The sequence below is a fragment of the Trachurus trachurus genome (genome assembly GCF_905171665.1).
Source record: "Trachurus trachurus genome assembly, chromosome: 4".
In the NCBI taxonomy this organism is placed as follows: domain Eukaryota; kingdom Metazoa; phylum Chordata; class Actinopteri; order Carangiformes; family Carangidae; genus Trachurus; species Trachurus trachurus.
The window spans coordinates 26613665-26629500 of NC_139898.1; the positions used below are offsets into that span (position 1 = coordinate 26613665).

At 40.5% G+C, this 15836-nt stretch overlaps 1 protein-coding gene across 1 annotated transcript; it reads right to left on the bottom strand.

Annotated features, from left to right (window-relative positions):
- Positions 1-197: 197 nt before the first annotated feature.
- LOC310985280 (G-protein-signaling modulator 2-like) lies at positions 198-14944 on the bottom strand (the record flags this gene model as incomplete). The annotated part of the gene is made up of 15 exons (XM_083970838.1): positions 198-1092; positions 2589-2704; positions 2814-2999; positions 4369-4531; positions 5398-5583; positions 6275-6372; positions 6649-6814; positions 7042-7150; positions 8001-8156; positions 8792-8907; positions 9076-9199; positions 11639-11778; positions 12161-12296; positions 12557-12778; positions 14892-14944. 15 exons carry the CDS (start codon positions 14942-14944, stop codon positions 925-927), a joined length of 2139 nt encoding a protein of 712 aa, XP_083826964.1. The 3' UTR covers positions 198-924.
- Between the last annotated feature and the right edge of the window lie 892 nt (positions 14945-15836).

Sequence of the window (15836 nt, forward strand, 5' to 3'; positions counted from 1 at the left end):
TGTAGATGAACAAAAAACTGACACTGAAATGTGAGATGGAATTGCTTTTGAAAAGCATCTCCCGTGGAAAATTCCCAAAGCTGTAAACTGAAGTTAATGACGCAAGGTTCAATAAATGTTTTGTAAATTCATGAGAATTTATTTTCTCCCAAACAGGAGAAATGTGTTCATATAAAAAGCTAAAATTACATTTGCTGTTGTTTTTTGTTTTTTTTTGCTCACATGTTAATCACTGTTAAAAAGAAGAAAAATCCCATTTCAGTTCATGGTAGTAATATTCCACCTGTGCAACCGTTTAGCCATGTAAAATCCACTATTTTAAAAAAAGGTAATATCCATTCACATCCATTGCTACTGCTCTACCGATGACTAGTGGAGCCAGAGATGAGTTATTCTTAGAGGTATGAGATTATTTCCAACCTAGATATACCACTGTTAATGGAAGCACAGGCCTTGAAATGTGTCCACTTTGGTTAACCGAGTTAGGTCCATCATCGAGAAGCAGAAAATCCCTTCAGTTTGGCTTTTTTGTCCTTCGGGTAGTCCAAGCAACTGAACAACAGCAACCCGTAGTTTGTATGAGTGACTTGATGCAAGCCTCCAGAACAGACAGACATCAGGACTGAGGTCTCTCATAACCGCAGCCTGCAGGGGTCTCCACAGCACCCTGTCAGGTATCTATCTATATTTCCCACGATTTTACAGTCACAATGACCAGTTCAGTTTTTTTTTTTTTTTAAACAATCCCTTCTTGTCTTCTTGGCAGTCTCATAGGAATGTTCTCATGATAATCCCAAAAGGCAGGGATCAAGTGTCTTGTTTCTTTAAAAAAAAAAAAAAAGTCTAGATTTAACAAAAGAAGGGGAAAAAATGTGGTTAGTTTGCCTGATATCCTGAGATAAGTAGAGAAGTCACTGCATGGAGTCAGTCTGGTTTGGACTGGGTAACAGCAGGGGGCGGCACGACTCGCTGCTCCTCCATCCTGTTGGACTGGGAACGCAGGATGAGACTGAAAAAGTCCTCGTCTGGAACGGTTGGTCCTTTAGTCTTGGAGGGCGGAGCAGCGCACCTCTGGTCATTAAGTCTGGAGCCCTGAAACAGTGGAGAGATTGAAATTAATGTGATATTGACTGATGCAAGAAGCCATGAATGGATCTGCTGAGGGGATGAAATGATAAGATAAATTAAAGATACTGTAGCAACTATTTTATGGTTTATTATATCAAGCAGAAAACTCAATAGTTTCTGCTTCTGAAGTGTGACAGTTTATAGCTTTTTATATCAAAGTAAATGGAAAACATTTGGGTATTGCACCATTTATCAAACAAAATAGTTTGAATATAACTTTTAAAATAAATGTAAAATATTTTCCATAGTTTCTGGCATTTTATAGAGTACACAATTATAAAAAAAATCATTGACTGTAAGAATAAATGAGACAATTTAAAAGCTATTTCTTTAAAGACAGGAACAAAACTTTACAACATAAGCCTTAATTAACAGAATACTTCAATGTGTGCATTTATTTTATGATAAACTACAAATACTGCACAATCTCAGAGTCTTGATCAAATGAGGCCTGTTGTTGCCACACTGTGTATAATAGTTTAAACATTTGAATTGAAATCCTTGTCTTGATTCAGTTATTCCATTCAAAGAACAAATCTCCATAACTCAAATTAAGCTGTGAATAACTTGAGTTAACGGTGCAGAAACTGTAAGCGTTCATGTGAAGCAGAATCTTGTTGATCAAATAATTGAGCACTTGGCTCAGGTTAAAGTAAGTCGTTTCCCATCATGCCACTGAGCTGCAGCACCTGGCTCTGTAAACTGTGGCCACTTGATCTGATGAGATTATCGCTGCCTGTGCTGATGTCACACACACCACAGCAAGCCGTGCGCCGTAATGAGCCAGACGGTGATCACGGTGACTGATTCTGTGTCGGCCTTGTTTACATGTAATTGACTGAGTGTTTTCAGGAAAAACTCTGTGTTTTCACCTGGTTGTCGGGGAAGTGCAGAAATTCTGCCAATACTCAAATGTCTCACTGTCTAAAGAAAAGAAAGATTTTCAATCGGTGGATTTATTGCTCCAATGAGAGTGTACAACTTTCAGAGTAGTGGCTGAGGAGAATCTAGATAAGCTTCATTTCACAGGTTTTAAATTTCACCCAAAAATACCAGAGAAATGTCCTGGAAAGCATCGTGTAATGTGTTTTTAATTAGAGGGAAAATAGAGACTGTGTTCAACTGGTGCACTTCCAATAATTGAATATTTAGTGTAAACTGGAGTCTTTTAGTCAGTGCACAGCAGGTCATGTTAACATGGAAAAATATAAAATCTGGGCATCAACACGCACTTAGAGTTACGTTTATAGTCATGAATTAAGACTAAATTAAAATTTATTTAGCTTTTAATGGATCAGGTCTTCAAATTAAATTTGTGTTTCTCCCCATAAATGTCAACAAATTAAGCTGCTATTTCGAGGGGACCTCTTGGAAATTATAGACCAGTAAAAACAAACATTACTGAAATCTTTATTTTTATTGCGGGAAACTATGTGATACACTAGATTTATTTTCCTCACCTGGCACTTCACTAGCATGTCGAAGAAGACCTCATCCCCCTCAGGCTGCTCAGTGCTGGCCTCGAGGCGACTGTACAGGGAGGGTGTGTGAGGGATATCTGTACTGGAGATTGGGGCTGGAGGAAAAAAAAAAAAGAGAGAAACAAGCAGAAGAGACGGTGTGAGCAGCGATACCGAGGTGGAGATGATGATGAAACTGGGAACTGTCTCATATCGTTTCACCACCTTGTGGGGGGACTTGATCTGTGCTGGAGGTGGAGGGTGTACGCGGCGGGCTGGAGGTGCTGAGACGTAAGCCAGGAAAATGGTTCAAGCTGACTCGCTGGTCGTCCAGACGACGGGCCTGGGAGCTGGCCAGCAGCTCCAGGAAATGACCAGGATCCTGCAATGGTGTTTCGCACTCCGAAATAGCTAGAAACAAAGATAATCGTTATCTGGGTGATTTGTAACATATGGAAAACATCGGATCGGGCCAGGGATGGCGAGTTCTGCCCTTTTCTCATCTTTCCGGCATTTGATTTTGTTAAAAAAAAGGGTAAATACAAAAAAAAGAGAAGAAAAAAAAAAGTTTGAAAAAGATGAGATGTCTTTTTATGAAACTTGAAGCAGCTCTCCGCCCAGAATCTGCCCTCTGAGTGTCAAACACTCCCCACAGACTTGACAAATGGTTATGAAAAAATGCCTGGAGCACAACTCCTGGAGGGATTTGTGACCTTTACAGAGGAATGAAACAATTACAGATATTTGGAAAGTAAGTATCAAAAGTAGTTCCATGGAGGCTGTTGTTGCTCTGTGAAAAGATGAAACTGTCAAGGCTGTAAGGGGAGAGTGATTCTCAAAGCATTTCAGATGGAGCATTATTTCAAGTCATTTTCACAACATTTAAAGGAATAGTTCACCCAAAAAAAATGAAATTCAGTCATTGTTGACTCACACTCATGCTGATGAATACTCCGGAGTAGTTTTTTATTCCTCAAAGTGCATCTGGAGACCCGGGAGGGGCGTTCAAATCATTATATGAGAGTAATAGGGCCCGACACAAAAATGTCCATAAAACTAAACCTGCCTGGTGCGCAGTGCGCGCTCTCGCGTTCACACGGACGTGACCAGACTTGCCTAAATTATGTTGTTTCGGGTAAACTCTGGACTATATCCCTTCAGGACACTTGGATTGCAGCGACCGAGCAGTGTGGAGGAATATTTCAAGGTTTTTGTGTAGTTTTATGGACCTTTTTGTGTCAGGCACGATGCACTTTTGCATCGAGTGCATCGTGTGAACGTGAGAGCATGCACCAGGCAAATTCAATACAGGACTGTTTAGGCTGTAAAAATGTCCTAAATGACGTTGTTTCAAGTAAACTCTGGACTATATCCCTTCAGGACACTTGGATTGCAGCGGACGAGGAGCATGGAGGAATATCAGGTTTTTTTTGTAGTTTTATGGACGTTTTTGTGTCGGTTTGTCTTTTGAACCCCCCTCCCGGGTCTCCAGATGCACTTTAAAGAATAAAAAACTACTCTGGAGTATTCATCAGCATGAGGGTGAGTCACAGCAATGACTGAATTTCATTTTTTGGTGAACTATTCCTTTAATATGTAAAGGACACATTTATGGATAAACTGCATTCACACCATAAAAGGAGGCAGTGGTGGTAAATGACCGGCCATCCAGTCGGATATGATCAGCTCATTGAAACGCCTTTATATGTATAATTTAGGTTTTTCTGATATGTGGATATGGTGTGAACACAGAGATGAAAACACGAGGGAGCCCACTCACATTTCTTTTCAGCTACAGGTGGGGTGGAGGAGGGAGACAAATGGGCAGGGAGATGGCTCTGGCCATCCAGTAGAGAGCACCTTTGGTCGTCCATTCTGTTGCCTTGGAAACGAGAGAGGAGGTCAAAAAACCCGTCCTCTCCAATAGTGTCCCGTGATCCTGGCTATTAAAATGAAGAGAAAAAAACAAAACACCTGTGAAACAGCGAAACAGATCGACTTAATAACGTCAAAAACAACTAAAATACAGAAAACAAATGAAAAACAGTGAGGACAGGGACATAAAGGCAAACATTCGTGTTCATACTAATGAAAATTCAAAGTATGTTACATTGTGCTCAAGGATATTGCATTGTGAATTTTGAGTTTCTGAGATTTTGTTTATTAAAAATAAGTGAAAAAGAACAATTGCCAATCTTGAAAAGAAAGGTTTGCTGCCATCCTGATTAAATTTGACTAATTGCATTTACCTTATTCATTCTCTCAGCAACTAATTCAAAATATTCAAAACATGAAGCACAACACAGCAACAATTTACAAGGTTGCAGATATTTTGCCAAACAGACATCTCCTCTTCATCTTATTCAATTAAACTGAAAAAAGAGTCTAATGAACATTAACTTGAAGAAGTAAAAGGTATGTAGAGTTTCTTAAGTTTCTCTTAAAGTTACAGGACATTCATCATTTTTATCAGTGTAGCCTATAGACTGGTATCCAAAACTGATAAATTCAGATTAATCTGATAAAAAAATTAATAATTTTGAAACTGACTTGACTTTCCTTCACATGCACTGGAGCTGGACATTTATTTGGGAGACATGAGTCAGAGATGACCAGCCCACTTTATTTCCACACCACATTATTTCCTCCCACAGTGGTGACATTGTATGTCTGGGCTGAGACTGTGTTATAAGATACATGTTTAACTTCTTCTTGAGGTTGAATAAATCATTGCCCAATGCCCAATGACTATTGTAGGTTCCAGGGATGGTTTGAGTGGACAGGAGCGATCTACCATATTTAGAAATACCTTAATAGACAGTGGCGTGTCCAGCTCTTGAGTCTTGTCCTCAGTGCGGTTTTCATGTTGGTCTTTCGGAGAGGATTTGTTGGTCTTGTTCTTTTTGCTTTTCAGTCGGTGGAAGAGGAAAAGCTTAGTGGAAGCTTTGATTGTGTTTCTTTTCGACGACCCAGGGAACACGTCCTCCTCCCAGTCCTGTGTGTTCACAGTGCAAACAGACAGATCACTGACGGATTCATGTTAGACGCTGAATGTTTTCCATATGTTAACAGTAAAGGCTCGGTGAACGGGTCCTAAGGACAAAGAGGGTATTTCAACTGCATTATAAATACAAATATATTATTAATTACATTCATATTTACACAACAATAAATCTGAACACATTTATAATTTTAAAATATAAGAGAATAGCATTTTTTTTTTTAATTGGCAAGTTTTCTTTGGCTTTTTACACTACATAGGTTGATGATTTTTATGTGCACAGATATTTTACCTGGGGTGGACAGTCTATTATGTTTTATTGTGTTCTTTTTTTTATCTTTTGAAATTTTGCCTTTTTAGTATGTTTTAGGTTTTTATTTTACTGTACAGCACTTTGGAAACCTTTATGTTTATTTAAATCGTGCTTTATAAATAAAATGGACTGCATTGGAAGTGGAGCAGAGCAAGCTACATACTTGAATTTTAAGTTAAAAAAAGGGGGGACATTTGTATGTTTGCAATGTAAACCACTACAGAACCACTTCATTTGTTCAAGAGGTTCTGAAAACAGAGTGAGCAACTCCCACTGGGTTTAAAGGTACCAGGATAAAAAGAAAACACACACACAGCACACTTCACATCAGAAGTGTTTGTGCTTTATGAAGTTGTTTTTCACTGTACGTACTGGGTGTGCTGGTGACTCTCCTGTTTGTTTTTTGTCAGGACTTGGAGTCAGCTGCAGGTTCTCTGCACTGCCTTTCGTCCTCGGAGGAGACTTCATCCCTGAAACAAAGATAGAAAATTCAACAGCGTGGCCACATGTTTAAAATATTTATACAGCACTTTCACAACTATGGCTCAGAGGAAAACAAAGCATCACAACAGAGATTCTTTCTCAGTAAAATTAGTTTTCCATCTGGAAATAAGTGCTTTAAGAAAATAAAGATCATTTGGCTGTTCTTGAGGCTGCTAAAGATGCAGCTATACTTGTATTAAAAAATGATTGCAACTATTGATTTGTCAGTGATGTGAGAATAACAGATTATTCTGAGTGTTTACCTTGGAGGTTTGGGTAACCCTGGTAGCTCACTGGCAGAGAGGAGCTATTCGTATTTGTATTGTGGAAGATGCTGGGGTGGATGTTGTAGTTGGACTTCAGACCCACAACCAGACGGAGATCTGACAAGTTCATCCGGGCTGTGACCTCACTGCTTTTGTCTCCAGTCTGAACCATTGGAAACATCAAAATGTAAATAAAACCTAATTAAAGCAAATAAATTAATACAGACAAAACATATTATTGCTAATTGGGATTTGTTTTGCATGGGTGCTGTAAAAAATCTTATTGCATGCACACAAATGGAACTGCGGTTCATCATACAACCAGTAGATGGGAGTGTCACCCAACTGCAGATTAGACTCTGGGAGAGGAGGTAAACAGTAAACAGTCACCTCTTTGGCAATTTCCAGATGTTTCTCAGCAAAGTACATTGCTTGCTGGTGATTCCCCAGGGCAGTGTGGGCATTTCCTAGACTCCAGTAAGCTCTTCCTTCTCCGACTCTGCAATGACACATGGAGGAAAAACAGGCCGGGCAGCTTAAAATGAGATTACGCAAGAATGGGAAGGGCATTTGACAAACTGTCAAAACCTTATGACCTTATGGCTATTCTGCAACAACAATTGGTCTGCATCACATCTATTCATGTAAAAACAATCAAATCACATTGTTTTCTATAAGAATCCCGTTTCTTTCGAAACCAATAGTTATGGGATTTTGAGCACTGTCCCTTCATCCCTCCTGTTACATCCCATTTTATGCCTTTTACATGACTTAGTGTAAATGACAAGGCTGTGCAAGTTTTTCCTAAGACTTTCAAAATAGCAAAATACGCCTACAACAGAAAATACAGCACTGCTTTGTCAGCACAGCTGCAGTAAAGGACAAGCCCATATTCTCTGACTTACATCTGTAAAGCGAAAGAAAAAAGGTTGCAGTTTTCATGCTGACACATTGTTCGATCATGTCAGTTCAGTCAGGACTTTCTATATTCGTTTGTGTGAGCAGGCTGGAGTCATGTTTTAATTGTGGAAAAAGAAGATCATGTTTTTGGATGAAAATGAGAAAGAAAAAAGTCCTGTTTTATGCCTAACACTGACCTGTTGTGAATTTGCTTTCGCTATCCTTTTCCAAAGACAACACTGTGGCAACTGTAGCTTAATGGTTTCCTTGTGACTTTGTCTGGTTTCCAGTTTCTTTGCACTTTACTGTAGCTTGATTGGTGTGAGCAGTAAAACCACCAAATTTCAGCCAATGATTAGTTCAGGGACCACCCACATTCAAACTGCACCAGGGCCCTTTTGACTTCACAGGAGACTTTTGCAACAAAAATGAGCTTTTATAGCCGATACCTGTCAGTAAGGTCCTGGGCGATGACCAGATGTTTGAGGTGGTAATCAATGGCTCTATCATAGTCCCGCAGTAGTGTGTAGGTGTTGCCCAGGCTGTAACAGGCCTGGGCCTCCACTGCTCTGTCCTTCAAAAGCCTGGCCAGCTGCAAAGTCCTCCTGGGGGCAAAAAACAGAGGAGGAGGAGGAGGAAGAAGGTCAAAGAATGTCTGGGGTGGGTGCAGGAGAATGATGGTTATCTGCTCTCTTTCCAAGAGCTTCTTGGAAAAAATAGCTGGAGAGAGGGATTGAGAACTCTGCGGTCTGTGGTTGTTATAAAACCTGTGTTGCATTCAAAACCTTCTGTTTGGTTTTAATTCCTATCACCTCCTAAATCACATTTGAAAGCAGCAGACAAACATTTAATAGATGGTTTACAGTACAACTCACTGGGAAAGTAGTTGTAAGTATCTCTATGGGTCATCTGTGTGGTGATGTTTATCAGCTGTTAATAAATTCTACATTTGAGGCCCTTAAACTAAATTGTTGCCAACACAACGGAGCTGTTGTGATGCATATCTTCCAAGTGCAGGTCTTTCAAATTTAATCTGATTTTCTCTAATTGATTTATGGTTTTTATATTCAGTGTAATCAAATTTCCAAGCTTATATCACTGAAGCTTTCACAGTGCAAAGAAAACAGAAAACAGTATCAGTGTGACAGACAGTGATGATGAAATGAAAGTCAACAGCATCATCAGCAGAGCCGTCTGTAAGCGTCCACTATGAGGTTAAAGAGGCCTCAGATTTACTCACTTGTAATGACCCGCTGCCACTTCAAACTGGTTCAGGAATATGTGAGCGTTGCCAAGGTTACAATGGGCTCTCCTCTCAGCAGACTTATCCCCAAACTCTTTAGCGATGAGTAGCCGCTGCCAAACATGACAAACAGTAGGTGGACATCAGGATTAACAGCACAACACTTTGAGGTAACAAGGAGCACAGCCTTCACAGACATGAGACAAGCAATGAGAAAAAAGGCTTTCAAAACTTTAAAACTTTAAAAAGGCGTGTAAGTTGGGGTGAAGTTTGCCTCCTACCTTTTCATGTGCATCTACTGCAGTTTCCCAGTCTCCCAGTAGATAGTAAGTATTCCCAAGGTTCCCATAGGTCCGACCCTGGGCCGCCCGATCACCCAAGTCCTTCACCAAGGCCAGGTTTGCTCTTTGAGAAAGAAAAAAAACAAACAAACTGATGAAATCTGATACATTTTCAAACACTCAGGATGATTTCTCAGGTTATGCAACACAAAAGGTTTCCCTTAGCTCCCATGCAAATAATGAAGTGGCCTACATATTTTCTATATTCTAGCAAATGTAAGGATTATAGGTTTCAACAGAGCATCATTGGTTACATTTAAAATGGGAATGATGGAGTTTATTTAGAATTAAATTGTGACAGATTTTGATCTGAAAACCAACAGCATCAACTGGGACAGAGTCAGTAGAAAGATCAGTCTGCCATCCACAACAGCAAACCCACTGTGTTAGCATATTAGCAAGTTAAATAGTGAGGTCATGTGATGAAAACTGAGAAACTTAAACCTCTAATATTGAACTTTTACAATTAATATTGCACACACATCCAGCACTTTAATGAAAGCGCCTGTATTCATGGCAGTAACCAGTCAGCCAATCATTAGGCAGCAGTTAAAGTCACACAAACAGAGGTCAAGAGTTTCAGCTAAAGTTCATTTTAACATCAGGATGGGAAAAACGTGATCTCAGTGACTTCGACTGTGGCCTGATGCCAGTGCCAGATGTTTAAGTAGAAGTATTTCTGAAATTGCCGGTCTCTGGGGGTTCAAACACAACAGTCTCTGGAGTTTGTGAAAAACAAAACAAAACAAATAAAAGTAAAAGAGCGGGCAGTAGTTTTGCAGACGGGAAACGCCTTGTTAAATGGGAGAACTCAGAGGAGAATAGCCAGACTGATGAGCTGACAAAAAGGGATTAAGTAAATGGAGTAACATCGTAACATTTACAACTGTGCTGAGCAGAAAACAACATCAAACCTTGCGGCGGATGTGCTACAACAGCAGAGGACCACACTGGGATCTGATCCCGTCAGCCAAGAACTGAGGCTGCAGTGGACCAGCTTCATCAAAAGTCGACAGGAGAAATGTGGCCTGGTCTCATGAATATGGATTTCTACCGAGTTGCAGAATTTGGCATCAACGGCATGAATCACTGGACCTTCCTTGTGTCAACAATCAAGGCTGCTGCCTGCTGGTGTAATGGTGTAGAGGATGTTTTCTTGGCACACCTTGAGCCTCTTAATACCAATTAATCGCAGTTTGAATGTCACACCCTATGTGAGTATTTTGACTAATCATGTGCATCCATTTATGGCCACTATTTACTATCTGCTAATGGCTCCTCCCAGCAGGTCACAAAGAAAAAAAGTCATCTCCTACTGACAATAGAAAGTTTCAAGCAACTTGTGGACTCAATGTCAGGGAAGGAAGTGAGACTGTTGAGTGAAACGAGGCCACAGCAATACATTGGCACGGTGCGTAATAAAGTGCTTGCAGAGTGTACTGCATTTACTAAACAATATAACACTGGTTGCACTTCATAAAAATGACAAAGAAATCTTCTCTCTTGAATCTTGAAGCACATAAAAAAACAATATAATATTTCATGCATCCACCAGTCAGTGGCCGTGCAAAACAACTTATGAAATTAATGTTCATAAAGTCTCAAAGTTTCAGATTAAAAATTTGAATTTGAATGCACCTAAAATACACTATAACCTTTATAGGTGAACTTAATTTAACCTACTCTACACTTTTGAATGCACATGTCCAATTGTTCAATGTTTCAGTACTTATTGAATAACATGCTGTTCTCTCACAAGGTGATTAACCAGAAAAATCACAAGCACCGTCTGATTTAGTGGTTCAGTTGTCATTGAACCACTAAATGTTCTGGTTCAATGACAATTTGTATACAGCCCTCTTCTCTCTCCCTCTCCTCTCCATGATGTTAAAATTTATCATGAGACCAAGACAACACTTCGATCAAATTGATCAAGTTATTGAGACATTGAGATTTTTGTTGTGCTATAGCCACCACTGTTGTTAGCTTTTGTTTGAGATAAAGAAATTGCCATTGCATCATTCTACTTAAAAGGCTTTCATGATAGAATATCACTCTAGCATGAACTTTTTATAGGGATATTCTTGTCAAATATCCCTAACTTTTTGTGAGTAGTGTATTATTCGATATAAACATTACACAGCATCCAGTACATCTGAAACAGTTGGCTAACATTTTACGCACCTTAGAACCAGGTAGTGGTCATCAAACTTGGGCGCATGACATCTGTCCGACTACCCATTTCTCCGACCATACATTTCTTTATTTTTGCGTCCATTAGTCCGACCTCCCATTTCTCCGACTTAAGTAGCCCTAACCCTTAACCTTAACACTGTAGAATGGGTAGTCGGAGAAATGAGCTGTCAGACTTTTGGGCAGTCGGACTGATGTATGCTCCCCATCAAACTTGACTCTATCACTACTAGTCGACTTGTATCATTCCTCAGGGCTTCCAAAATATTGACTTTGTTGTATTTTGACATAAACAGTAGTATCAACTCACTCATAGTACTGAGCAGCTTTCCTCAGGGCTACCCTGGCCTCCTCTGGGAACTCTCCTGGCTCCGCTCCACTCCAGCAGATGCTCTTGCCCTTGGCGTGGTAAACGTTCCCGAAATTGTACAGCGCCCGAGCCTGGCCAACCTGCGGCACGCACACAACATTTACCCAGATGGAAACCACAATGACCACTGTTGTAATTACATACTTAAAATACACTGACACCAGACCTGCTTGTTTGCATGGGGGTGGACGGCAAAACTATTCTAGACGTTGGTGCTCGGCAGACAGCGAGCATACCCAAACTGCTCTGTGGCTGCAGAGCATGTTATGTAACAAATTGGTATTCATTTACTCTAATCAAAGCAAATGAGCCTTTTAGTCTCAAAATTAACTTTTTATTTACAGAACAGTGAAAAATCATTTATTCTAAGGTTGCCAAAACAAAATAACTCATGGAAATGTAGTTGCCCAACCCTGAATTGCTCCATCCTGTACTTCTAAATATTACTAAAACATAACCCACCTTATCATATATGGCTCTTGTGATTTCCAAATGTCTTTGGCAACAAACCACTGCTTCATCATACCGCCCTAAAAGCTTTAATGTGTTCCCAAGGTTCCCACTGGCTTTGGCCTCACCAAGTTCATCTCCAATCGTTCTGGGATTGCAAAGGAGAAAAGACGCAGCAGGAAATAATTAGACTGGAATATTGCTGGATTACTGAAGTGTATTAGCATGGAAACACAAGAGGCAAGACAGTAATGCACAACTGCAAGGAGCAATATAATTGAGTGTTGAGCAATTTACTCATGGAGGGAAATGGAGGTGATTAAAAGTTTACGTATTTGTTTAGAATATTGTTTTATGTTAAATTGCGGCTTTGCAACAAGTTCCCATTAGGCTTGTGGAAGCGTTTACCTGGTAAGTGTGAGGTCATGCCGATGGTACTCCAGGGCTTTGTTATACTCCTGCAGGTGAAAGTAGGCATTTCCCAGCTGGCTGTAGATGGCACTGAGGATCTGGAGGTCCTCCGTTCCAACCTGGATGGCGGACTCAAAGAAAGACACACCGGCACGATAGTCTCCAGCCTTACAGAGCCGCTCACCCTCCAGAGCCAGGTCCAGACATGACGACTCCATCCTGCAAAGAGAAGTGTGGTGACTAAGTGTGAGAAGTGACAACTATCGTATGATCTCATAAGTTCATTTTTAACAACTTTGTTTACACAATCGAGGAGTCGTGTGATATGCACGACATGAAATGAGGCACAACATCTGATCAAGGGAGATAAAAGAGAAAGAGCCTTTTGTATGTGTTACTCTGTTAAGCCAGCTGTGCACACAAAAGAGCTGGAATAGGAAATTAGGCTGCAATGCGAAAAGTAGCTACCACTTGTATTGTGTATGGCTATTTGATTCAAGTCTCTGTGACCTTTCATTTAACGTTTATCCTGCTCTGTAAGTGTGAGAACTACAGCTTTCTCAAATAAATGCTTCCCAAATGTCAGAAAATAGGGTTATCCATCCTGCTTTCCCAAACCCAGGAAAGTTTGTCCGTTTTCTAAAACAATCTAACAAAACTAAATCAAAAAAATGAATTTATGATCTAAATAGTTGCCGATTACTTATTTGTTCATCAGCTTATTGGCTAATAATTGCAGCTCTGATGATGACATGAGGGGAAAAAAATTAAAGGAACTGGAAACTGGGAGACAGATCATGATCTAAACTGGAAGAGGAACTTCTGTGAGGAAAAGACAAGGCTATAAACAGTATTATTTCCTGTATGAATAACTCAATATTACATAATTCAAGTCTTATTGTCAGTATAACAACATTTCAGAAATGTCCCGTCCTAAAATTAGAAAAACACACACAGTGACATTATTCATAGTGGGAAATCATGGAGGATCAGGCCAATAAACCTGACAGATCACTTGAATGACTGAATGATTACACCAGCTCCTCTCAAACCTCCAAACTGTAAGTCACAAATATAACTGACAGAAGCAGCATATGTCAAACAGAGAGTCCAGACTCTATGAAAGCAGACACTAGAACTATAAATCCAAAATAGGACTGAGCATTTCCTGTCTGTCGTGACTGAGGCCTAAGGGACTCCATATTTACCCTCACATCCAACCATGAACACAAAGTAAACTCAGATGTGTCTGTGGCGAGGAATACCATTTTACGGCCTCCACGCCCTTCCTAAAAAAATAGGATCAGCACTTTTTGTCGGCTGGAAGCCACCGGTATCGGAAAAAAAAAGAGAAGAGAGTGAAACAGTGGGATTACATCACATTGTAAAACAAATCCAGTCATGCAAGGATGCGCATGGTTCACATATTAAGTACTGCAAATAAAGAAGACTGCCATCAAGTGTACGTGCAGGAAGCAGTTTTAAAGTTTAAAAACAAAACTTCAATAGCTGAACTCCATCTGACTGACATTAAACTTTAACTCACAACACCCTACTTCTCTCTTACAGATGTATAACTAGTTTTTAAGACATAATGTCATAAATATAATATTTTAAAATTGAATCACGATTTGAGTTCAGATCACACGAAAACGAACTGCTCACACATTTTCTCATCACATGTTTTTCACTTGAGGTTTGATGATGTCAACCATCAAAGCAAATGGTTGGGTGGGGGGTTAGCAGCATCGAGCCTCCAACAGGCTGCGTGAGAGCTTCTTCTAAGTCCTTGCTGAGCCCACCTCAGAGGAGACTCCTCACCCAGACACTCACCACTTCCTCCCAGTCTGTCTCTTCCTGACCCCCCCCCCCCTCCTCAAACAAAAACAACCTCTACCAATGCTTTGCTAGTTAAAGGTTGGGCTGAGGTCTGCCCCTCCTTGAAACAACACAAACACAATGTTGTACTTACAGCTCTTACATGTGTGTCATCCTGGTATCCTGCGTCATATAAAAATATACTTATCTAATCTCAACTGCAGAGCAAGGATGTCCTGTCAAAGGTGTACTGTACAGTAAGTTGATGCAGAGAGACTTCAGAAACGTCAGAGCTTCCCTCTCTGGGCAGCTTCTCCATTAAAGTAGGCCTATGTCAACATGTTATAAAACCCACAGACCTGACGCTGCTCTTGAACCTATTTAAAAGGTTAAAGCAAATTGTTTCCTGTGTCCAGATTAACATGCTTCCTGACATCTAACTACAGTAGACAATTCATCACCTGCTCAGCGTCATTGTGAAGAAGTGACTTACTACTGCCCACGCTCAACATACCTGCTGCCTTTCCCCATTCTGATGCACTCCAGACAGTCGGACACGACGGACATTTCAAGCTCCTCGATCTGGATTTGAAAACACAGCTCTTTCAGCTTAACTTCCTTTACCTCATCTCCCTCCGTGCGGATGCACATAACGCACACAGCCGCCGTGTCCCGGTCTCATGAAAAGAAAGAAAAGGCAGCTCCCTTGCATCTGCTGCCTTTCTTTAGGAGCGCCCTGCTAACTTGTGGCAACAGCAAAGCAAAACAAAAGGGACTTAATCCGCTCAGCGTTTCTTCAAGTCGACCTCAGCGGTCAGGTGCCGGGGTCAGAAACCTTTTGTTTAGGTGAAGACAGATTAACACCAGGTTGTTACCATGCAGAAATTAACAAAGAGTACGGTCAGCGAGGCTGCCAGGTTTAGCTGACCGTCGTATTCCTCTATTACTTATCCAGTGGTAACCTGCATGTCTAAGCCGCCCGATGGTGGGTGTCACTTCCAATTAGGCCAGACCTCAATGGTAATTATAGCCACAAGTGGCTCCGGTGAACTCTAAGGCTATTTGCTCAACACTCCATGAAATAATCACTCAGCAGCAGGCGGCCTCGGTGGCGGAAATTTTCTTCTGTTGGAAATAATTCCTCCTCAAAAATAATTTACCTGCATGACAATATATTTTTTAATGAGATGAGTTATTCATGGTTGTATTTCCATAATTTCTTGGAGCAAAACCCCACAGGGGACAGAATAATGATATATTAGAGAAAGAAAGCCAGAAATAAATTCACACCACCATCCTTTCTTTAAAGCTTATAGTAACTCAGCTGCAGCCAATCCACTTGTCTGAATTAACTAAATCTGCCAATGTGCCCTTTAAGGCAAGACACAATACAGGATTGGTACAGGACATGTGACATTAAAGCTGCCACCTCGATTGACCAAAAGCCAGATCAGCTGTT